Source organism: Carcharodon carcharias, chromosome 14 (assembly GCF_017639515.1).
Source record: "Carcharodon carcharias isolate sCarCar2 chromosome 14, sCarCar2.pri, whole genome shotgun sequence".
Classification (NCBI taxonomy): domain Eukaryota; kingdom Metazoa; phylum Chordata; class Chondrichthyes; order Lamniformes; family Lamnidae; genus Carcharodon; species Carcharodon carcharias.
The window spans coordinates 53,627,363-53,653,460 of NC_054480.1; the positions used below are offsets into that span (position 1 = coordinate 53,627,363).

General features: G+C 44.6%; 1 protein-coding gene across 5 annotated transcripts in view; it reads left to right on the forward strand.

Annotated features, from left to right (window-relative positions):
- The window catches only part of bcas1 (brain enriched myelin associated protein 1), a 160,412-nt gene that overhangs the window by 91,955 nt on the left and 42,359 nt on the right, over nt 1-26,098 (forward strand). For all 5 annotated transcript variants that reach the window (XM_041205118.1, XM_041205116.1, XM_041205115.1 and 2 more), the window contains exon 5: nt 25,873-26,037. In XM_041205118.1, the coding sequence (XP_041061052.1) occupies nt 25,873-26,037 (165 nt within the window). The remainder of the gene's footprint in view (nt 1-25,872; nt 26,038-26,098) is intronic.

Consider the following 26,098-nt stretch of genomic DNA (forward strand, 5'->3'; position numbering starts at 1 on the left):
GAGGGGTGGGCTGTGGAAATCAGCCATTACTTCCATTTCAGATTGCTATTCAGGGAAAAGCTGGTGAAAATAAGATTGAGCTTGAGAGTAAGGCACTCACTGTCAAGGCTCATACAGAAGAATGGCCCTTTGGCAAATTACCAAGGGCTTGTAGCAAGAGTCCATACCTTTTGGGAAAATTGGAACAAACAGCAAAACTACCAGGAAATGGCACAGTTAACATTTTTATATCAGGATTTCCTTCCTGCTACACTCCAAAGACTGTTAGGTTGATGATACTCTTTTGGTGAGCCCTTGATCTATATCTCAGTAAAGAAGCATGAAGACAACAGTGCCCAGCTCATGGCTCACCCATTCTGAATTTGTTTACTAATAGAATAGTTTCATTCCTGATATGGGCACAAGGGAAGGTTTCATAGGTTTAAATTCAACAGCTCTTTTATTTGCATAGTACAAAAACATCTCACCCCAAACAAGCATTCCTTCAGTAACTACAGTTGTCCCTTATGATTGCGAGGCCCACTGAATTAATCAATTAAATAATCTTTTGTTCAGATTGTGCATTTAGATTGTACCTTATCAGTCTAAGGCATTACCTAATGTCAAATAAAATGTAAATTGGTGCAAATATTGGCCACTGGAAACTGATGCAGAAAATTTTGGAAATTATGAGCCTCAGCCATGAATGCCTGCTGTGTATTCTGCTATAGGTGCATCACAGCTGAGTGCGATCCTATTTTGATTCCACATCCACAGAGACTGAATTTACAGCCGGTCCCATGGGGCAGATCAGAAGCAGGAATTTTAGGCCTCATCAAGCATGAGCACAGAGATGGGTGGGTGCTGGCAGACTTGCTACTTCGCAGCTCCATCCCCATTGCCCCGGGCATTTTCCCAGAGGCGCAATTAGGGTCAAAAGGCTACCTGCATGCAAGTGGCTGGCATTGAACTAATCAAAGGCCTACTGAGGCCTATTGTTGGAGGCCTACTAGAATTTTCCAGTCAGCCTCCAGGTCTCACAGGAGATGAAAGACAGTTTAGCTGTCTGAAGGCTTAGGGGCCCTCCATGCTGGATGCTGCATCAGTTTTTGATTTTAAATTTGAAAAGGCTGGCGAGACGGTGCCTCCATCTTGGAGCAATTTCTCCCTCACTTAATTGCCATGGCATCTTGCTGCTGCTTGCATGTTGAAGGGCCTCCCATAGGCCTTCGAGGATCGACAACTGTGCTCACCATTGGAAGACGAGCCTGCCATCTTGCTATTTAATTGGCCACTCCCAGGAAAAGCACAGATAAGTGACTTTTTCCCACATAATGTGGGCTTTTGACCCACATTTGAGCCTGTATGAAAACCCTGTCCCAAGTGTGAGAATTTTCTTCTCTTTTTCCAGGGCACTGGGAGCATTTCTTGTTACCCTGACACAGCAGAGATCAACTAACTCTGCACATATTTCTGATCTATCTAATTTCCTCCAAGGTTCCCCAGTTTCTTTTTCCCCATTTCCAGCTCAGCCATCCGGGAAACCGTGGTGGTTATCTTCTAGAACGAGTCACGTTCTTGAACAGTTGTCATCAAAAAATCATACACGATTTTACCTGGAGAACTGTTGTGCTGACTAAGTGTTATATTTCGTATGAGCTTGTCTCAATTCTTCAGGATATTGTGCTTCCTAAAAGGACAAGATTATATAATTTCACACATAGTGATATCATCACATGATGGACTCTTAAATATTTTGAAACATTTAGTTACTACCCAGTTGGGACATTTAAGTGCTGATTATGCGTTATTTAAATAAGCAAGCAACCTTCATTACAGACTACCATTTCTGTGGATAATTCTCAAGAGATTTGAATTATAATTATTGGAGCAGAAGTGACAGTTTTGTGTATATATTGCACCTTTTATACTTTATGTGGCTTCAGGGTGTTCTGAAGTACTTCACAGCCAATTAATTGTTCTTGAAGTGTTGTTTTGCACACAAATGTGCTAGCTAACTGGCATAGCATTGATCCCATAGACTAGTTAGCCTGCTTTTGACGATTTTGATTGAGGGATAAGTGTTGGCCAGATACTGGGAGAACTCACTTGTATTTGTTTAAGTGGTTGCATCTGCATGAATAGGCAAACTGTTTAACCGCTCATCTGAAAGATAGCAACACTGACAATGCAGCAGTCCTTCAGTGCTGTAAAGGTGTCAATCTGAATTCCCTGCTCAAATCCTGGAGTAGAACTTGAACACACAACCCTTTGTTTTATGGGACAGGATTTAGGGACCAATATGGTGCTGTGAACTGAGGCAGGCAAGTGGCAGATGGATGTTAAATCAACAAAGAGGCCAATTAATGCCATTGATCAGAGGCCTATTGGAATTATTAAATTTGTAGAATTGTAACTAAGTATCTCACAAAATCTCAATTAAAGTGCATGCTAACACAATGAGGGAAATTTTCATGGTAGTTAACACTGAAAAAACATTAACTCTTTAGAATTTGAAACTTGGATGACATAATCCAAAATGCTCAATCAATGATACTGCTGTCATAGATGAAAGAAAACTAGACATCAACTTTAAATTCTTATGTAATCAAACTGCCAATAAAGTTGCCAATTTCTGCATTGGAAGCAGAGGAAAATATTGGGCAATAATGGAAAGAGTAGAGCAGTAGGTTTGATTTTGGATTTCTAGAGTAGACGCAAACAATGGGCCAAATTAATAAATATCAATGGTTCTATTAGTAATACTATTAGATTGTATTTGTAATTTAGAATCAGTTCTTGATCACCAATTCCAGTAACTCAGTTGCAAACAGCAGCCAGTGTCAAAAATGTGCATACTCCATTAATATAGAGTAAGGTATGATGATATAGGACAGCTAGACCTGATTGAAATCAAGCCCAGTGTGTTAAATCTACAGCTGTTGGTCTTTGCTTTGGGATGCTAAATAATGCTTCATAATGCTTCCTTGTATTATAAGTACTAGCTGGTCACTGTTAACTGCTGTACAAATAGTCTAAGAAAATATACTCTACCAAACTCAACAGTGCAGTTCATACACAATGCCTCATAAAAATAGTCACAGTTTTGATATCCTGGAGGAGGAAAGTTTGAAGCATATAACCTACTTCAGGTACAACTCTATTAAGTTAAATACTGTGTAACAGAGCAGTAACACTTTAGAACTGTTTTATTGTCCTTGTTCAGAAAATTCTTCAATATCATGAAGGTAAAATTCTTGTTTTTTTTCAAATGAAGAGACAGCTATTCTAGTTTAGTTGATTTTAACAGACTCAAACAAGAATGGTGTGTGACTGGACAGTTTTGCTGAAGATAATACAATGGGAATCTGTCAGAGGGAGTGAATTGACATGGTCAATCACAGTGCTCTTCTCACAATTACCAAAAGCTAAATTTCTACCTAATGTTTATTCCATTCCATTCCGTGAGTGTTCTCAGTGCAAAGGAAAATCGGGCATGGCAGTGCGGTGGGGCGATGACCCAATATCACCCATTTTACAGCCCTGCTGAGATTGAAAATTCTACCGATTGAATGTTGGACAAACCTATTGACTCTTCTCTCAGCTATGAATGGTATCTGAATAGCAACACCCCACAACCTGGTCATCCAGCTACATACCTGTCTTCCACTTCTATCCGCTGGCCGCTGGTTTAGGATATTTTAAAACAATAATTAAGATCCTTTGTAGGGTAAAGCATAAATCAAAAACCATGATGACTCCATAAAATGAAATAGTAGAAAGATAAATATTAAAGAAATATAAAATATTATATGAAGATGTATGAATTACTCAGGCAGATACTAGAATGGAAGCAATTGTGTGGGGAGTCTAGAATCATGCCCTAGCTTCAGTTGATGTTCATTTTAGAAGTTTCCACCAACTGTTCTTGATCAAGTCATCAGTTGCATCATGAAGCTCTGGCAGAAGGATGGAAAATTCTCTGCAGTTCCACCTCAGTCTGCAGCGTAGAACTTTCAATAGTTGCCCAGAGGAAGAAAAAATATATTTTCCAAGCACACGAAGTTGCTCCTTTATCGGATGTGAGCTCTGTTAAAATAAACCAATTCAAATGTTGTGGAAAGAATGAAGCCTTTTTAATTAATTCCACATCTGATCCCTTCTCAGTTTGATGTCTCATAAAGCATTAGGGAAATTTGTGCAAATCCCACAATGATTATGTACTTTACTGTAATGTTTTTTATGAAAGTAGCTATTTCTAGTACAGCTGGTTGTGATCCCAGCAATGTGAGTGCATTGCTAAAATGACAGTAAAAGCCGATTGCTTCCATTTATACAGCTCTTGCTCAGCAAGGAGTCTTGTACAGCATACTGCATGCTTTTTTTCTTTTAATTACTTGCAGCACCTGTTGGACAGATAGGGCTGGATTTTGCAGTCCCAAAATGGGAGCAAATGGAAGAGACAAAGCCAAGAAAAGGCCACCGAGCTGTGTGGGCATAAGTCTCAATTCCATTTCCACTGGCGGCCATTTTGTGGGTCGCAGGAAAAGGCGTGAGGCAGGAAGCCCACCCACGCTTATTGAAAGGCCCAAGGTCAGACCTTGCAGGATTTTGTTGAGCAAGTGGGCTTCAAAGCCCTTTGTTACTCACCAAGTGAGCAGCAGCATGAAGGGCCATGGTGGCGGCTCGGAAGGCCAGGAAACCTCTTTAAAATAATAATTAAGATCCTTTGTATGGTATACCATCAATCAAAAACCATGATGACTCCATTAAATGAAATAGTAGAAAGATAAACATTAAAGAAATATAAAATATTATATGAAGATGTATGAATTACTCAGGCAGATATTAGAATAGAAGCAATTGTGTGGGGTGTCTAGAATCATGCCCTAGCTTCAGTTGATGTTTATTTTAGAAGTTTCCACTAACTGTTCTTGAACAAGTCATCAGTTGCTTTAAGTTAGAGGAGTTTCAGAAGCTTAAGGGTAGCATTGGAGGCGAGTTAACATTGAGAAAGGTCAGCAAGGGAGCAGGTAAAGGCAGGAGTATCAAATTTTGGGCATGCATCGATTTTGATGGGCCCTCTCACAGAAAGCCCAGGAGCCCCGTATCTGCATTTTTGAGTGCCAGCAACTGAGGCTTAGAGCTGTTCCCGGCGCTGATAAGGGATCTCTTGGATCTCTTGAAAAGATCAGCAGACCTGCCTCCAGCACAAAGTGGGGCCTTCCAATGGGAAAATCCCATATTTTCGCAGCCTGGCGACAGAGGCGGGGGTCGCGATAGCAGGATTAGTCCTGTGTCCCGCTTCCCACCTCTGACATGAAAATGAGGCTGTGTCAGAGGGTGCATTCAGACATAAAATCATATGACAATGGCAGTAAAGAAGGCCAAAAAGTATACTTCATTCACAATCAATAACCACTATTGTTACAGAATCCTCATATTCCTTGTCTAGCAAGGTCTTTCATTGAAGTCTGCATTTTATCTCACTCAGTCTCATACAATCATGAAAGCTGCCCCAAGATTGATCAACTTCCATGAAAGAATGAATGGGGAGTCAGTAGGGTTTACACTGGCCAAGTTAGTGTCAAAACTTTCAGAAATATTGGCTTTGTAGCCAATAACTTGCCAAACATTTTCTTTGAAGTTCAATTTAGACAATACCATTACTATCTTCATGCATTTTAAGGAAGACCCAACATGTACAAAATTTTGTGCCAACTGTTACTCAAACAGAAGTATCAGGGAGAGATACCCCAAAAAACCATAACTGTTTGCAACAAAATAATTATTTTGAAATAGCGTGCCAGTTTAAGAAATGATAAAGAACAAAAACTGAGAAGGGAGGTGTGTAATAAATAGTGATCATTTTTAGAATGCTTTGAATAATAAAATGTCTGTTGATTCAGTAAGAAAAGCTTTGTGTTAATCCTAGCACTGGCATTCTCCATTATACTGCAAGTTCTTTTCAAAACATCTGCTAGTTCCGACACAAGCACCTCATTATCCTGTGCTAGAAGCTAGTATTTCAGTAACAATAAATGATTCATTTTAATACGACATTGCTGTTCACTCAAAGTTCAACACTGCATCAATTTACAGTTTATTTTCCAAAGGCCATAAAACAATAATAGTATTTTTCAACTTTCTCCTTCGTAATTTGTTTTTCTTCTTGCAGCAGAACTGAAAGTATTCTGTTTCAAATTCCTCATGATGTGTGAACACTAAGATCATTGAAATTTAAACGTTGCTTCTTTATAACCAAGCACAAAATAAGATTGTTTATATATGGTACAACAGGAGGGCACCAAAGTGTGCTGTCTACACAAAAACCCTTATGGCAAAATGTTTTAATTTACTTTTGTGCATACTTTTGAACGTCCCAGCATGAATGCATGTTTTTCTAAGGTTTATATATGTTAAATGTTATCAACATTTATTATTTTTCTTTCAAGTCCCTGTAGACAACATTGTGTTTGGCTCTCAACGAACCCCACTCACAGAGCTGGCTGAGGCATTTCATATTTTGGTGGATATCGAATTAAATTGCCTGGCTAATTAATATGCTTACTATTAATTTTCAGTTTAAATTCACAGAATATACATATCAAAGATATAAATTAAAGTAATAAAAATCTACTGCTTTGTTAGCCTGGAGCAAAACTGAAGGTGTGGTGCCAAAGTTCAAATCTGGTTAAAGTAAATAATCCCCTTCTTGCTGAGAATGTGCTGGAAACCTTGGAAGAAATGTGAAGTTTTAGTGTTGCCATAAACATATTAACTTCTCCAAATCCCATTTATAGTTATTTCTTTCACTGCATTTCCCATTCTATTCCTAGCTATCTTTTCTTCTGCTGGTCAACTCATGCTTAATATGGAGTAAACATTCCTGGCCTAGTCAATGCTTGAAACAACAATAAGGTCCAGCACTTCTTATTTCCCCATTCTTTTCAACAGCACTGCATGTGTAGTAGAATAGCAACAGCTTGCATTTGTATAGCATCCTTGTTGTAGAAAATAATCCCTAGGGACTTCACAGCACGGTAATTAACGTGGCTTTTAAATCAAAGGGTTAGATTAAAGGCATGACGTTTGCTCCAAAGGAGATGCTTTAAAGAGGTAAAGGAGATGGAGGGGTTTAGGAAAAGAATTCCAGAGAATGGGGCTGAGCAAAATGAAAACACAGCCACCAGTGTTGAGACGAAGGGGGGGAGATATGCAGAAGGGGTGAGAATCAGAGGAATAGAGGTAGAGGCTGGGAGGGGAGGAGAGTGGAGCAGAGGATTCTGTTGGACTATGGAAGGTTATAAAGATAGGGAGGGGTAAGGCCGTGAAGCAGTTTGAATATGAGGACGAGAATTAAATATTAAATGTATTGATGCACTGAAAGCTTATGGAGCTCAACTCGGAAAATAATAGTAGGTGAGCAACACATGGTGCAGGGTGGATACAGGTAGCAGAGTTTTAGATAAGCTTAAATTTATGAAGGGTGGAGGCCAGCCAGGAAAGTATTGGATTAGCTGAATCTGGAGGTGATAAAATTTGATGAGAGTTTCAGAAGGAATGAGGCTGAGGTAAGGCAGTGATAGCTGATATTACACAGATGGAAAAATGCAGTGTTTGTGATGTGAAGGATACAGGGATCAGAACTTAGCTCAAATAAGATATCAAGATGGCAAACTGTGTGGCTCAGCCTTAGTCAGTGACTGAGAGAGGTGCAATTGGTGATAAGGGTCGGGTTTATGGTGGAGGTCAAAGGCCATGGCTTCAGTCTTCCCATAAACTGGAAGAAATTGTGGTTCATTGAAAGTGGACATTGCATCAGCTGTTGGACAAGACGGGCGGTGGAGGGATTGAGAGATTGGTGAGGTGGTGGAGATATAAAGCTGGGGATTCATTATCATACATGTGGAAGACTATAGATGATGTCGCCAAGGGTTAGATGATGTAGAAGATCTGGCAAGGAAATATCCTTGGGAGACACCAGAGATGATTTGGATATTGAAAAGTGAAATAAGGGATATCCCAATGAGCTGGACAACAGAGGAAAGGCAGTGGGCGAGGATGGTGTGACCAACAATATCAAAAGTTACAGAGAAGCTGAAGGTAAGTAGGGGACTGCAGCACAATCAAAATCACAGACAATTTTATTTCTGAATTTGGTTAAAACTGTTTTGATGCTGTGCCAGATAGGGAAATTTGATCGGATGGATTTAAATGCATAGGTGCAGGAAATATGGGCATGAATGTGGGAGGCGACAAGAGTGAAGCATAATTTATTGGAGATGTGAATGATAGTTTGCAAGGACAGAGGGAGCTTTTTGAGGTAGATGTGATAAAGTAGTTTTGAAAGCAAGGAGGACAGTCCCTGAGTGGAGGGAACCATTTACAATTGCAGATCCAGGACAAATAAGTTGCTTGGTCAGCAGTTTACTGGAATGAAATCAAGGAAGCAGGTGGCCAGTGTCATGCAGAGAGCACGATTTGGAGATAGGACAAATACTAGAGAAACATGTGCGCTCAGGGATAGGGTGGGGAGAGTCTGGTGCATGAGGAGAAGTGGGGTGTGAAGCAGCAAATCAAGTTTAACGCTTGTTCTCACTCTTAGGGACAAAGGTCTCCAGGAGCTTTTCATGTTTTCTTAAAATTAAGACTGGAGCATACAGGGAAGAGGAGTTTAAGACGGTAGTAGAGAACAAAGCCAGGGATTATCTTTGCTCTCTCGGATATTTCTGGAATGTAGTCTGTTTTAGCAGAAAAGAGGGAATCCTAATCGTGTTTGATATGTTCCAGCTAAGCCTGACAAACATCTTAGATTCTCTCACCGTTGTGTACTGAGTTAGTCATTATCAGCTAAGGTGGAGGAGCTACAGTTAGCCTCCGTGCCTCTGGTTTAGTAGAAAAAATACAAATAATCTAGTAGTGTTCCGACTTTCAGTTGTTATCCAGCAATCCCTGTTGGGAGTCCTATAAAGGCATGCAGTGCAGAAAGCTCAATATGCCTCATAAGATATTTTTAAGGGATCTAATAATAGCATAGTTTATAATTCCTGAATTGACAAGTATGTACCACCAACACAAGGATCCAAATGAAACACATAAATGGTAGGACACTGCAATTGGACCCAAACCTAATGCAATTTACTGATGATTCTCATAGTCCAGTGTGGTGGTGTTGTGTTGCTGATCACTCAGGGAGCTAAGTTGCTGTAGCAACACACACTTTTACATGCATGTTGTAGTCTGGAACATGGTGATAGTACAAGTTCTAGCATACTTTACATCATGTGACTGACCAAGAATCCTTCCCGCTCTTACTGCCTGCCTTGGCATGTGTTGAAAGGATTTGCAGGTTGACATTCAACCTGTTTGGCTATGTTATAAACTCACCTTCCTTGGCTGTCAAGTCCTGGAGTGGGACTCGAATCTGGAGCTTCTGGTTCAGAGGTAGGAACTCTGATTCTCAAGCAGTTAAACCTATAACGGCTTCATTATGATAGTGGTCACAATATCCAACAACTTCAGGAGAGGAAGAAATGAGAGAAAGTTGGTGAGGATTTTTTAAAAATCTGATAGGCAGCCCGGTGTGTTCCCTATTACCATGAGACTTGTTAACTTCTGCAGAGCAAAGAATTTCAGAGGCAATCTCTTCCTTCAAGGCAAACTAGAGATATATTGACTCATTTCACTTCCCCGTCTCTCCCAACAACAAACCCAAAAACACTTCAAAAACGTGTGAACAGATAACCCACCCACTGACTGATTTAATGCGGTTGTGGTATAAACAGATATTTCAACTTAACTTAAAGTTACTCTTCTTGAACTGCAGATACTAAAGACCTGAAGCTTTACAAGTTATTTAAAAATAATTTTTTTTTTTTTACATATGTTGCAACCAAATCTGGAGGTTTGAATAAATTTCTCTTTGGCTTTAAGAGTTTGAATTTTTTTAAAAATTGTTATTTCTTCAACTCAGTTTGTACTTAACCGTATGTAAAGCAATATGAGGAAACAAGCCAGTCAGATCTCTTGAGTTAACAAGGAAGGAGTTAGTTTAATTGTTAAAAACTTACTTGGGTAAACAATATAAGACTTATTTAAAAGGTAAAAACACATAACGAGTCCCATGTCTCTCTCTCTCACATACGCACACACATACACACAAGCATGCAGAACAGAACAAGTTACAGGTTGGTGGAGGTGGAATTGATAAGAGTTGAAGTCCATAAGAAAAGAAGAAATATGCGTTCCAACGTTCCTTTGTTGATTTTGAAATTCTGGGGTGTTACAGCTGATGTAAGATCGTTGTTTTCCTGGAGGCAATCTCTTTTAAACTGTAATCCCTATTTTTCCAAAGTAGATATTATGGCATAGGGATAAGGTCCCAAATTTGATAATAGAAGAGTGAGAGAGATGAGGTCACATTCTGTTGCCTTCTAGATGTTACTGTCTTCTGCAGACTTCTTCTGCTGTAACAAACAGTTAAGCGTATAATCATAGCTTTTCAGACGTGGGGTTTCGACCATGTAATAGCTGCTATTGGCACATAATGGAGGACAATCAATATTAACAAAGGAGCTTCGATCTCCCATTGGCAAAGCTATCAAGATGTCATTGAAGCAGGTAGCACCCTTCTTACATATTGGGTTTTGTTAGTCCTCCTTTGTTCCTGACAGTTTCTGGAGTCATGAAGTCTGCTAGCCTATTGTCGTTATGTTTTGCAGAGAGTTTCGACAATGGCAGGGGTGAAGTCCATTAAGCAGACTGCCCAGACATGTACCCTAGTAATCCATGTTTAGAAGCTGTTAGAAACCTGGTCAATTTGTGGGTCAGGTGATTTCTGCAGCAAATTTAAAACAATATGAGCTGAATTTTATGTGCCCCCATTGGATGTGTTTCCCGTAGCAGGGCACATCAAATAGGGCAGGCGTCCATCCCACCACCCTCCTGCCTACCCTGAGCTTACCCCCATAATACAGAGAACGGGCAAGTGTCGAAATCAGCAGCCCACCCTCCATATTTAAATGAATAATCAAGGATATATTAGGCTTATTATCAAGCACATTGACCCAGATAACATGCTGCCCATGCCAGAAAACATTTGGCATGGTTAGCCAGGCGAGAGTGAGAAGCCTGTTTTTAGCACTCAAATGCTTAAAGGGCAGAATCATCCCAGATTTGCACTAAGTGCAGTGGCAAGCAGGGAAAATGATGTTTTACCCGCTGGCTGCAATGGCGGCTTCTCATGCCGTATTGTCCCAATCCCACTGCATTAACTATGCATTCCCGGGAAACACACCATTTCCATGGCGGGCGGGCTATCATTAGCCCACAATGTCATCACCTCGCGGCTTCAGTACACCGGGTGCCACATCTTAAAGTGCGGCCACTTGCACACCTCTCAGTGCTTCCAGCCCAGGACTAGGGAAGAAGGCTGCAGCCCCATGCTTCAGTGACGCATCCTTCGAGCACCTTTTCAATGCTGTGGAGGCCTGTCGGAATGTCCTCTACCCCCGCTCTGACCACAGGATGGGCAGCAACATCACCAATCCAGCATGGGATGCAGTGGCAATGGTGGTCAGCCACCCCAGTGCCACCAAAGGATGAAGGGTCTCATCCATTCGGCCAGGGTAAGTCCCTCTTCTCATCACTCTCAACTCACACACTCACAAACCCATCGCACATCCACAGGGATCTCACACCTCAAGGGACAACACCAGTAACTCTCACACACACCCTCACATCTCCATCAAGCTTATACCCTCTGGAGCACACATCCTCATTCCTGTTCATGGCTCTGCTCAGCACACAAACATTCCATGCAGTGTCATGTATCCTGCTCACGCTCTCTCCACCTGCATTTCCACGCAGGAGAAACCTGCTCACATCAGCAGGGAGAGGTCCCAGACCAGGGGTGAAGTGACCCGCATTAGGTCCCTCATTCACTTTGAGGAGTGTGCCATCGCGCTGACTGGAAAGGACGTGAACTGTGCCTGCATGGATCGTGAAGTCAGCAGCAACCACCCTCTTGGGTGCTCCCTGCACCAGATCATCCCTCTCTCAACACAAATGTCAGTGCTCTCTTTCCTGCTTTTGATTCTGCTGCCATGCAGTAATTTTCTCTGCTTCGGTACATAGGGAGCTCTGCCAAATGACTGACACCCTCAGCCAGCCAGTCCCTCAGCTCCATCCACATCCTCATCTCCGGCCAAGAGGACACCTCCTCCATTGAAGAGTTGGAAATAAGCAGCCTGGAAGACCCATCACAAAGCTTACATACACCCTACACCAGCACATAGAGACACACCTCGGTGGCACCTAGGTCTAGAGCAGGCCTGGGTTCACAATCTGGTGATCACTGCACGGACACATGTCCGCAGCAGGAGGAGGCAGGTTCAGCCAAGCTCCCCGGCACTCGGAGGACTGCTGTGGAAGAGGCACCTGTGAGGTCCAAGTCAGGTGAGGAGCCTCTCATTCTTCCAACATCCTGGAGAGTCAGCAAAAGACGGAGGAACATCACACAGAGCTGTTGGAAATCCTCAACAGAGTGTCACAGAATCAGAGGTGTGTGTTCACCAGCTCTCTGATGTGCGCATATGGATGTCTGCATGGGAAGGATGGCAGATGCCATGGAGACCCTGGTCCAGCAGAACATGGAAATGTGTGCAAACCTGCACTCCATTGTGGGAATCATGGGTGAGTTCCTGCAGTGACAACGCAGGAGGGAAACAAGGCAACTTCATGTCCCTCCAGGTGCTCCTTCCCCTCAAGGAGTCAGGCCGGGGCCCCCGGGTGCCTGAAGGGAGGTGGAGCAGCACCTGGACACCCCTGGATCATCCACTCAGGAATCTCGAAAGCTGTCCTCTACCTCCAAGTCCCCTTTGCCTGTGGCTGCCTAAACCTCACCCTCTGTCATCCCAGAGGAAACAGCTGGCCAATGAATGATTCTGGAGGGAGAAGTGTTTTTGTGGCTGAGCCTTTCGGAGTTTCGTGCAAGTACTCTCCCACACGTTTGGATCCTCACTCATCTCAATATCCTGAGCATTTTCAATGCTGCCTGCTATTCGCTTTCAGCTGTCCGTCTGAGCTGAACTGCATCTCTGCTCACCCAATGATCACACTCCCATGCAGCACCTGATCTCTCCCATCATGACTATCGTTTCACTTTCGATTTAGACAGCATGGTCTTGATTCAGTTTTTTGGCCGCTCCCCTGTCTTTTCCCCTTACTTCTTCCCCTTAATCCTTCCCCCTTCCTGATTCCTTCCTTCAGCCCTACTTCCCCATGTTTCCACACCCCATCCTCCCTGCCAAACTCCCCCCTCTCCACACTCCTTCCTCCCCACCGGACTCCCCCCTATCTGCTCTCCTTCCTCCCTTCGAACTCCTTCCGTTACACCGTTCACCCCCCCCCCCCTTACAGCTACCTCCCCAGTTGCCATCCTCTTCCCTGTCGCTCCCTCCTCCCTGTACTCCCTCTCCCCTCCCAACTCACCCCTAGATACCTTTATTTCCCCCTCTCCCAACCTCACGCTATCCTGACACCTTCATACATATGAACATACGAATTAGGAGCAACAGTAGGGTACTCGGTCCCTCGAGTCTGCCCTTGACATCAAGGCCACATTTGGCAGAGTGTGACATCAAGGAGCCCTACCGAAACTGGAGTCAATGGGAATCAGGGGCAAACTCTTCATTGGTTAGAGTCATACCTAGCACAAAAGAAGATGGCTGTGGTTGTTGGAGGTCAGTCATCTCAGCTGCAGGACATCACCACCTCAGGATAATGTCCTCGGCCCAACCATCTTCAGCTGCTTCATCAATGATCTTCCTTTCATCATAAGGTCAGAAGTGGGGATGCTCACTGATGATTGCACAATTTGCATGATGTTCAGTGCCATTCGCAACTCCTCAGATACTGAAGCAATCCATATCCAATGCAGCAAGACCTGGACAATATTCAGGCTTGGGCTGACAAGTGACAAGTAACATTCGTGCCACACAAGTTCAGGCAATGACCATCTCCAACAAGAGAGAATCCAACCATCGCCCCTTGATGTTCAATGGCATTACCATCACTGAATCTCCCACTATCAACATTCTGGGGATTACCTTTGACCAGAGACTGAACTGGACTAGCCATATAAATACTGTGACTATAAGAGCAGGTTAGAGGCTAGGAATCGTGTGATGAGTAACCCACCTCCTGACTCCCCAAAGCCTGTCCATCATCTACAAGGCACAAGTCAGGGCTGTGATGAAATACTCTCCGCTTGCCTGGATGAGTGCAGCTCCCATAACACTCAAGAAGCTTGACACCGTCCAGGACAAAGCAGCCCGCTTGATTGGCACCACATCGGCAAACATTCACTCCCTCCACCATCAATGCACAGGAGCAGCAGTGTATACCATCTACAAGATGCGTTGCAGGAATTCACCTTCGACAGCACCTTCCAAACCCAGGACCACTATCATCTAGATGGAGAAGGGCAGCAGATAAATGGGAACATCACCACCTGGAAGTTCCCCTCCAAGTCACTCACCATCCTGACTTGGAAATATATCGCTGTTCCTTCACTGTCGCTGGGTCAAAACCCTGGAACACCCTTCCTAACAGCACTGTGGGTGTACCTACACCACATGGACTGCAGCTGTTCAAGAAGGCAGCTCACCACCACCACCTCAAGGGAAACTAGGGATGGGCAAGAAATGCTGGCCCAGCTAGCGAAGCTCATATCCCATGAATGAATTCTTTTTAAAAATTAGTCAAAAGTGATTTCCCTTTTACAAAACTCTGCTGACTTTGCCTGATTGCCATGAATTTTTCTAAGTGTCCTGCTATAACATCTTTAATAATCATTTCTAACATTTTCCCTATGACAGATGCTAGGCTAACTGGCCCCTCCCAACCTCACCCCACCCTGACACCTTCATTCCCCCTCTCCCAACCTCACCCCATCCTGACACCTCCTCCTCTCCCAGATGATCCTAGACCGCCTCTCCCATCCCCCAATACATCTTCCTCTCCGAAACACAGCCGGACCTTCCTCTGCACCCATGAGTAAACCCTCAATGGGGGCTTTCCAACTTCCGTGGGATGCATTGCCACAGAGCCTTGAGAATCCACCCAGCATGCCATGAATATTCCTCCAGTGTTGCTGTCGGGCTCCAGCATCTTCTGCTCCTCAGATGTCCGCAATGTGAGCAACACCCTGGCAGTAAGTCCTGACTCCTGCACATCACACTTGTCAAGATGTGTCCTGCACCAGCGTGCAATCACGCTGATGTGAATAGACGATCCAGCGGGCAGGGGAATGAGTCTGGTGGGCTGGCCTGACAGTGATATGCAGATGAATTACAATGAGGTTCCCGGCGTCCAGTGGTGGGAAATGCAGCCCACCATCGACAGGGTGAGCAGATGATCACAAACTGCTTTCATGACTCCGTGAACCCAATTTTTGGATTTCTCGCCGTACCTTCCGCTCATGCCACTGAGCACAGCCGCACCAGCAGGCATGGACCATTGCGCCCAATGCATCAAAACGAAGCGAGCGATGAGGGTCGCTCTTCAGGGGCTGCCCTTTGCTGATTGCAGGTCAGCCCCCCCCCCACCTTTAGGTCAAATTTCCTACCCACTACCTAACTTAAAACTGCCCCTCCATCTCCACCCCCCTCCCCGCCCCAACTCCTCTCCCTAACCTACCCAAACCCTTTTGGCCAAAGGCCCCAGACTCAACAGCTCTGGGGATCAATGGGCCTTGATAGTCATCTTCTTCTCCTGCATTCCTGGCAGCAGCTACTGATGCCTTCCTGGATTGGCCTGCAGCTCCAGAAGGCAGGACTTCCTCCCCAGTGATGGACAGAAGTCCCACTCGGCCGTCGTTATTCCATCCTGCAGCACTCTACGGCTGCAGGGCAGGTCGGTGTGGAACACATCGGCTCCACACCAGTGTTGTTGATTCTTGAGGAGCGGAGGGCATGCCATCCATTTTTTGTGATTAGATGTTATTTAATAATTTTTGGCCAGAGGACACTGTGATGGTATGCAGGAAATAGATTCAAAGGTGGCAAATTGTAGAGCAACTGGGCCTGAGTATCTGTTCATGGACAGCTTGCCCAGAGCAAAGAGGCTCTAGATATCGCCTCCCTTCCTAATCTTCCTCTTTGCAGCTTCCGAATGTATGTTGGGAAGAGATGTGCCCTCATGTTGTAGATGGAGCAGCAGACTACCTTGAATTTGGAAACATGTTAGCACCAAACAGTCCGGGCATATCACGTAGAGGTTGCGGGGAGTATTCCGGCTGGCATCTTTAAAGTTTTGGGCCTCTGTCATACCTGCACCAGTGGTGCTACAGAGTCAAATGTTATATCCATGGGATCTTTTGAACTCCAGTTCAATGGGAATCAAAGTTGATGGAATAAGTCTGCTGTCTGCCCAAAGCTGCTGCCAGGAATCCCAAACTATTTTCATTCTCTTTTTTGCATCAATTGAATGCCGCTGGCAAGTTAAAGGTGCCCCACTGCCCAGTTTGACAGTTGTGGGAGTGTAGGCAATCGACCAGGTTCCATGCTGAGTCATTGGCAGCTTGGGAAGATCCAATCTGAGAGCATTAAGCATGCTTAAGCTGGCAGTGGGCCCCAGTATATTTGTGGAACCAGATGGAACATTCTTGCTTCCCTGGCTGCACAACAATTCTCCCTCCAGAAATTCTGGGCTTCCTCTTGATCAGTTGAGTTTTCAAGGAATGCTGGTTAGGCTACTTACCACCTGCTTCAAAGGGATAGAGTATGCTGAACGCATGCCTCACATATTTGTACAAGAAAATTGTAAATGGAGCCTTGTGACCATCTTAGGATGTAGAAGGGTTGTAGAGATAAGCCAGGGAACTGCAGACCAGTGAGTCTTACATCAGTGGTAGGGAAACTATTGGAGAAAATTCTGAAGGAGAGAATCTACCTCCACTTGGAGAGGCAAGGTTTAATCAGGGATAGTCAGCATGGCTTTGTCAGAGGGAGGTCAGGCCTAACAAATTTGATTGAATTTTTTTAGGAGGTGACCAAGTGTGTAGATGAGGTTAGTGCAGTTGATGTAGTTCATATGGTTTTCAGCAAAGCCTTTGACAAGGTCCCACACAGAGACTTATAAGGAAGGCAAATGCACATACAGAATAATTTGATAAGATGGATTCAAAATTGGCTTAGTTGTAGGAGATGGAGGGTAATGACAGTAGGCTGCTTTAGTGACTGGAAGCCAGTTTCCAGTGGCGAACTGCAGGGATCTGTGCTTATTATTCGTCATTTATATAAACAACATAGATGACTATGTGGGGGCTAGGATTAGTAAATTTGCGGATGACACAAAGATTGGCAGGGTGGTTAGCAATGAGGTTGAGTGTCTTGGGCTACAGGAAGATATAGATGCGATGGTCAAATGGGCAGCTAAGTGGCAGATGGAATTTAACCCTGAAAAGTGTGAGATGATACACTTTGGAAGGAGTAATTTGACAAGGAAGTATTCAATGAACGGCATGACATGAAGAAGTTCTGAGGATCAAAGGGACCTTGGCATGTGTGTCCATAGAACCCTGAAGGCGGAGGGGCATGTTAGTGGGGTGGTGAAAAAGGCATATGGAACACTTGCCTTTATCAATCGAGGCATAGATTACAAAAGTAGGGAGGTCATGTTGGAGTTGTATAGAATCTTGGTGAGGCCACAGCTGGAGTATTGTGTGCAGTTCTGGTCACCACATTATAGGAAGGATGTGATTGCACTGGAGAGGGTGCAGAGGAGATTCACCAGGATGTTGCCTGGGATGAAACATTTAAGTTATGAAGAGAGGTTGGATAGACTTGGGTTGTTTTCGTTGGAACAGAGAAGACTGAGGGGTGACTTGATCGAGGTGTACAAGATTATGAGGGGCATGGGCAAGGTGGATAGGGAACAACTGTTCCCCTTAGTTGAAGGGTCAGTCATAAGGGGACATAAGTTCAAGGTGAGGGGCAGGAGGTTTAGGAGGGATGTAAGGAAAAACTTTTTTACCCAGAGGGTGGTGATGGTCTGGAATGCCTGCCTGGGAGGGTGTTGGAGGTGGGTTGCCTCACATCCTTTAAAAAGTACCTTGATGAGCACTTGGCACATCATAACATTCACGGCTATGGGCCAAGTGCTGGTAAATGGGATTAGGTTGGTAGGTCAGGTGTTTCTCACATGTCGGTGCAGACTCGATGAGCTGAAGGGCCTTTCTGCACTGTGTGATTCTGTGATTCTGTGACTTTGGTTTGCATGTTTAAGGTGTTTATGCTGCTCCTGCATTAACAGGCCCATGTGCCCCTTCACTTTGATGTTCAGCTGCCAACTGCTCATTTTTCAGGCAAGAAGCATGCGGCCAACAGTTGAAAATCGCCCCCCCATGTGTCTCTCATTGGATCTCACTGAGACAGTCATAGTTTGATAACTTTTATCATTTGCATGGAGCAAAGAAACAAACATTGTTCCTGTTAGTCAGAAACATTTTGCATATTATTTGCATTCACCTGACTTTAGATGAGTTCCGAAACGTTTCTTGTTAATAATTTATTAAGTGTCATCTGCTCAGTTCTGGCATGTAAAGTCCAGTTGCAAGATCATAAATTATAGTTTAGCCTTTCACATAATTTCAAAATATGTAAATGTTTGTATTAAGTGGATTGAAGTTACCTTTCCAGTTGTCAAATCGATAACTATACAGCCTAATGTGTTGCAGATATTCGAATACCTAAAGAATCTCAGGTTCAATCTGCTGCTTCTGCCATCTTAATTAATTTTAACTGAAGCAACTATTGGAGTGCTGTTGAATCATGCACATCAGTGGATGTTAGATGAGGATAGCATTGGGCTTCACTCTAATGCCCCCAATGCAATATCCATGGGTGAAGGGGTGGAAAGGGAATCCAGGGAAAGGAAGGCCCTGCCTCCTCCAATCCAAAGGAAATCTAAAAAAAATTTGGAACTTATCTCCTGGACCAATTCTGGCCCAATCCATATCAAACCGGTTTGGCCTAATGGCGAGTCCATTACTGTTCCCCTACTCAAGCCCTCAGCTATAAAAATAGATCAGGCCCCAATAACGTAATCCTTACCTCAATTTACAAATGGGCCCAACTAGGGTCCATTGTTCCGCTCCCCCCAAAAGGATAGGTTGCAGTTTAAACTGGATGGGAAGTTACTATGACTGGAGAGAGTGCATTCTTCCCCTCATTTTTACTGCACCTCCTCAGCTTGGTTTTTGTCAAAACTGGGGCCGCAGACAATGAAGTGTATTCAGCGATTTGAAGTGACTGTTTCTATCAGTGATGTTGGCAATGCAATTAGAAGCCCCGACCGTTGTTATAGTTTAGCCTTATTTGAATTTCATAAGCACGCTGCTCACACATCCAAAGCCACTTTCCAATTAGGGAAGGAGGGGGAGTTGAGGATTATCAGATCAGCCGTGATCTCATTGAATGGCAGAGCAGACTCAATGGGCCAAATGGCCTACTTCTGTTCCTATGTCTTATGGTCTTATGGATTCCTCTGTAAATCCCAGCTGGCCCAGGTAAGTTAAGGGGCGAAAGGCGATTGAGAGGCAGTTATGCGCTGTAATGAATGGATTTTTTTAGGGACACCAATGTTCCTCCTGACACCGCAAAACGATTTCAAAACTCGGACTCACTTTTGAGTGGCCTGTAGCAGTTCTGTTAAGGTTAGGCCAGCTGAACAAGAAGGTACCAATGCTCAGACAATGCATAGCACACACTTCATCTATTGGTATTTCTTATGCCCCCAATTTTCACGGGCTAACGAGGCTCCTGGCTATTCCTGGAGTGACCCTGGGCAGCCCATTTCAAGGCACTCACCAAACTCATGGTGACACAGATAAAAGCAAAAAACTGCAGATGCTGGAAATCTGGAACAAAAACAAAAATACCTGGAAAAACTCAGCAGGTCTGACAGCATCTGTGGAGAGGGATACAGTTGATCTTTCGAGTCCATATGGTCCTTCATCGGAACTAAGACATATAGAAATGAGATGAAATATAAGCCAGTAGAAGGGGGTGGGACAGGAGAGCTCGATAGGGGGCCAGTGATAGGTGGAGGCCAAGAAGAGACTGCCAAAGATGTCATAGACAAAAGGACAAAGGGGTGTTGACGGTGGTGATATTATCTAAAAGATGTGCTAATGGGGATATTAAGGGAAGCAAGCTAGTGGCAGATGGCCCTAGTGCGGGTGGGGTGTGGGGAACAGATCAAAATGGGCTAAAAGGTGGAGATGACATAACAGATCAAAATAAATTTAAAAATAGGAGGGAAGAGAAAAAATTCGTTGTAAAAAAAACAAAAAAAAGTTTTTAAATTATAAATTATTGTAAAAAGGGGGATCAGAAAGGGGGTGGGGATGGAGGAGAGAGTTCATGATCTGAAATTATTGAACTCAATATTAAGTCCGGGAGGCTGTAGAGTGCCTAATCGGAAGATGAGGTGCTGTTCCTCCAGTTTGCGTTGAGCTTCACTGGAACAATGCAGCAGGCCAAGGATGGACATATGGGCATGAGAGCAGGGTGACGTGTTGAAGTGGCAAGCGACAGGGAGGTCTGGGTCATGCTCGTGGACAGACCAAAGGTGTTCTGCAAAGCAGTCAACCACTGTGTGTTTGGTCTCTCCAATGTAAAGGAGACCGCATTGGGAGCAGCGAATGCAGTAGACTAAATTGAAGGAAGTGCAAGTAGAGTGCTGCTTCATTTGAAAGGGATGTTTGGGTCCTTGGATGGTGAAGAGTGGGGAAGTAAAGGGGCAGGTGTTGCACCTTCTGCGGATGCATGGAAAGGTGCCGTGGGAGGGGGGCTGAGGTGTAGGGGGTGATGGAGGATTGGACCTGGGTATCACTGAGGGAACAATCCCTATGGAATGCCGCCGGGAGGTTGAAGGGAAGATGTGTTTGGTGGTGTCATCATGCTGGAGTTGGCGGAAATGGCGGAGGATGATCCTTTGAATGCGGAGGCTGGTGGGGTGATAAGTGAGGACAAGGGGGACCCTATCATGGTTCTGGGAGAGAGAGGAAGGTGTGAGGGCGGATGTGCAGGAGATGGGCCAGACACGGTTGAGGGCACTGTCAACCACCGTGGGTGGAAAACCTCAGTTAAGGAAGAAGGAAGACATGTCAGAGGAACTGTTTTTAAAAGTGCCACCATCAGAACAGATGTGACGGAGGCGAAGGAACTGAGAGAATGGGATGGAGTCCTTACAGGAAACGGGGTGTGAGGAGCTGTAGTCGAGATAGCTGTGGGAGTTGGTAGGCTTGTAATGAATATTGATGGACAGTCTATCACCAGTAATTGAGACTGAGAGGTCAAGGAAGGGAAGGGAAGTGTCAGTGATGGACCACGTGAAAATGATGGAGGGGTGGAAATTGGAAGCAAAGTTAATCAATTTTTCCAGATCCAGGCGAGAGCATGAAGCAGCACCGAAGCAGTCATCGATGTACCGGAGAAAGAGTTGTGGGAGGGGGCTTGAGTAGGACTGGAACAAGGAATGTTCCACATACCCCATAAAGAGACAGGCATAATTGGGGCCCATGCGGGTACCCATAGCCGTACCTTTTATTTGGAGAAAGTGAGATGAGTTTAAGGAGAAATTGTTCAGTGAGAGAACAAGTTCAGCCAGATGGAGGAGAGTGGTGGTGGATGGGGATCTTTCGGGCCTCTGTTCGAGGAAGAATCGGAGAGCCCTCAGACCATCCCTGAGTGCTCTCCGGTGGGGGATGGAGGCGTAGAGGGTTTGGACATCCATGGTGAAGAGGAGGCAGTTGGGGCCAGGGAACTCGAAATTGTTGATATGATGTAGGGCATGAGAGGAATCGCGGATGTAGGTGGGAAGAGACTGGACAAGGGGAGAGAGAATGGAGTCAAGATAGCAAGAAATGAGTTCCGTGGGACAGGAACAGGCTGACACAATCAGTCTGCTGGGATAGTCCTGTTTGTGGATTTTGGGTAGGAGGTAGAAGCGGGCAGTTCGAGGTTTGGAGACCATGAGGTTGGAAGCTGTGGAGGGAAGATCTCCAGAGCATATGAAGTCACTGACAGTCCTGGAAACAATGGCTTGATGTTCAGTGGTGGGGTCATGGTCCAGGGGGAGGTAGGAGGAAGTGTCAGCGAGTTGACGCTCAGCCTCTACGAGGTAGAGGTCAGTGCGCCAGACAACAACAGCATCACCCTTGTCAGTGCACTTGATGACAAAGTCAGGGTTGGAACTGAGAGAACGGAGTGCGGCAAGTTCAGAAAGAGACAGGTTAGAGTGGGTGAGAGGAGCAGAGAAATTGAGACAACTGATGTCACGCCGACAGTTCTCAATGAAAAGATCAAGAGAAGGTAAGAATCCAGAGGGAGGGGTCCAGGTGGAGGGAGAATATTGGAGGCAGGTAAAAGGATCCATTGAACGAGGAGAGGACTCCTGCCCAAAGAAGTGAGCGTGGAGACGAAAGTGGTGGAAGAAGAGTTCAGCATCATGCCGAGCCTGAAATTCATTGAGATGAGGGTGTAAGGGTATGAAACTGAGTCCTTTGCTGAGCACTGAACGTTCAGCATCAGAGAGGGGAAGGTCAGAAGGTATGGTGAATACACGGCTGGGGCTGGTTGGAAGATGGGATGGGGACAGAGGGACGGGCAGGGGTGGAGGGTCCTGGGTGGGCATTGGTGTTGATGAGTTGTTGGAGCTTGCGTTCCTTTGCACCTAAAAGTTTCTTGTTGAGGTGTCGGATGAGATGAAGAATAAAATGAAACGGGGGGGCAAGGACAGCTTAGAAATAGGGTGCGTCGGTGCTGCTGGAGGGAGAGGTCGAGTGTGTTCATATGGCAGCGCATGGCACTGAGTGTGGATCTCAGGATGTGACGAGAACAGCAGTCCGAGGAGCGTTGTATGTCGCGGAGATACCTGTAATCCTGGGTGGGTTCGAAACATGAGGGGTGGAACTTAAGTTGGAATTCATGTGGGGTAAGTCGGAGACTTATGGGTACCCGCATGGGCCCCAGCTATGCCTGTCTCTTTATGGGGTATGTGGAACACTCCTTGTTCCAGTCCTATTCAAGCCCCCTCCCACAACTCTTTCTCTGGTACATCGATGATTGCTTCGGTGCCGCTTCATGCTCTCGTCTGGATTTGGAACAAATTTATTAATTTTGCTTCCAATTTCCACCCCTCCATCATTTTCACATGGTCCACTTCCCTTCCCTTCCTCGACCTCTCAGGAATCACCAATTTCTGGTGATAGACTGTCCACCATTATTCATTACAAGCCTACTGATTCCCACAGCTACCTCATCTACAGCTCCTCACACCCCGCTTCCTGTAATGACTCCATCGCATTCTCTCAGTTCCTTTGCCTCCGTCGCACCTGTTCTGATGATGCCATGTTCAAAAACTGTTCCTCTGACATTTCTTACTTCTTCCTTAACCACCTACTGTGGTTGATAGGGCCCTCAACTGTGTCCGGCCCATCTCCCGCCCTCACATCTTCTTCTCCCTCCCAGAACCATGATAGGGACCCCCTTGTCCTCACATATTACCCCACCAGCCTCCGCGTTCAAAGGATCATCCTCCACCATTTCCACCAACTCCAGCATGATGCCACTGCCAAACACATCTTCCCTTCACCCCCCCAGCGGCTTTCCTCAAGAATCGTTCCCTCCAGGACACCCCAGTCCACTCCTCCATCACCCCCTACACCTCAACCCCCTCTCATGGCACCTTCCCATGCAACCGCAGAAGGTGTAACACCTGCCTCTTTACTCCTCCACTCTTCACCATCCAAGGACCCAAACACCCCTTTCAAATGAAGTAGCACTCCACTTGCACTTCCTTCAATTTTATTATACTGCATTTGCTGCTCCCAATGCGGTCTCCTCTACATTGGAGAGACCAAACGCAGAATGGGTGACTGCTTTGTAGAACACCTTTGGTCTGTCCACAAGCATGACCCAGACCTCCCTGTCGCTTGCCACTTCAACACGTCACCCTGCTCTCATGCCCATATGTCCGTTCTTGGCCTGTTGCATTGTTCCAACGCAAACTGGAGGAACAGCACCTCATCTTCCGACTAGGCACTGTACAGCCTTCCGGACTTAATATTGAGTTCAATAATTTCAGATCATGAACTCTCTCCTCCATCCCCACCCCCTTTCCGATCCCCCTTTTTACAATAATTTATAATTTAAAAACTTTTTTTTGTTTTTTTTACAACTAATTTTTTCTCTTCCCTCCTATTTTTAAATTTATTTTGATCTGTTATGTCATCTCCACCTTTTAGCCCATTTTGATCTGTTCCCCACACCCCACCCGCACTGGGGCCATCTGCCACTAGCTTGCTTCCCTTAATGTCCCCATTAGCACATCTTTTAGATAATATCACCACCGTCAACACCCCTTTGTCCTTTTGTCTATGACATCTTTGGCAGTCTCTTCTTGGCCTCCACCTATCACTGACCCCCTATCGAGCTCTCCTGTCCCACCCCCTTCTACTAGCTTATATTTCATCTCTTTTCTATATGTCTTAGTTTCAATGAAGGGTCATACAGACTCGAAACATCAACTGTATCCGTCTGCGCAGATGCTGTCAGACCTGCTGAGTTTTTCCAGATATTTTTGTATTTGTTCATGGTGGCACAGATGTTGACTAAGTGCTGTCGTTCCAGTTTTATCATGCTATCATTTCCTGTCCAACAGGGAGGGGAGATTGCAAATCTGCCTCAATCTCTTTCTTTAGTTCAAATAAAAAACAAAGTAGAATTTGAAAAGCTTTAACTGCTACTGATGTTTTATTTTCTTGATAGCAATTAGCTTGATTTTCTCACCGCTGTGTTTGTATGTGTGAAAAAGAGACATAGGAAAACATCCAGGAGATAATCACAAAACCTGCATAGTCATTGTTTACAGAGGCCCCTTGCAAAATCACAACCGTTGCTCACACACATGCTATTCCCCTCAGTCTGTGGAATCAGACCCATGCCCTCACCCTCCTTTCACTGCTGAAGCCAGGAATCATTAGTGAGCCAAACATGACTCATCCGCTTGTTTGGCCAAATCCCAGCTCCTCCCTCCACAGCAATTCCAAAATAATACTACCAGATTCCTGCAGCCCCTCAACAGTGCTGTCAAGCTCCAAGACCATACATACCCAGTGAAGCCTAGGACCATCCCCCAGAGCTATAGGGACACAAAATTGTTTGCATAGAGTGCTTTTTTTTGTAGATTCCTGGGGGCAGACCGCTGTGTGGGCCCCTTCCTGAACAGTCCATCCAGGTTTCCTCAATGATATCAATGGAGAAATATACAGTGGTTGTGTAAGTAATTTGCCCCTGGTCAATCTATGTAGTATGCAAAGCAGTGCTACGCAAACAAATTTTTCCTACATAACGTCCAACTCTGTCTGTATTGCTGTTGGCATGCAAGATTACTTCCAAATGAATTTATCTAAACACCCTTTTCCTTCCCAGTATTACCAGTGATTAGATATCCACCTCCACTTGGTTGCATCTTGTACACCATCTCGCTACATATTTGCAACTTCAAAAATCATGCAAGATAAAAATAATTATTTATATATCAAGGCAACTTTTGTATTCACAGTAAAACCAAAAGATTTGTGAAATTCAATTCCCAAAGTATCAGTAAACATCTAGCATTCTAATAAAAAACAAACTTGATTTAGTAACCCTTAGCCAATGGCCCTGATTTATCCTCTATGTGGAATAAACATCCACCTCGTTATAACACAGCAAATCTTCTGACTCATTGCAAGCTACAGTTCAGGAGGCTCACTAGTATATCGTAAATATGTGAATATGTACTGTACAATGCATATGTACTGACAACTGTGTATTGCAGGAAACTGGTGACAGCAGCAGGGATCATACAACATTGTCATATGGTGACAAAGTATCTCAAAATTCAGCATCAAAATCACCTGAGAACTTCAAGGAGCCCGAGAAGGAAAATAAAGCAGATACACCTGCAGACGATAATTCGGTCATGAATTTCTTCAAAACACTTGTAAGCAATCATAGCTTGTTCTTTTGAGCCTTGATTTTTAAGTCCTGTGGTCAAGGACATC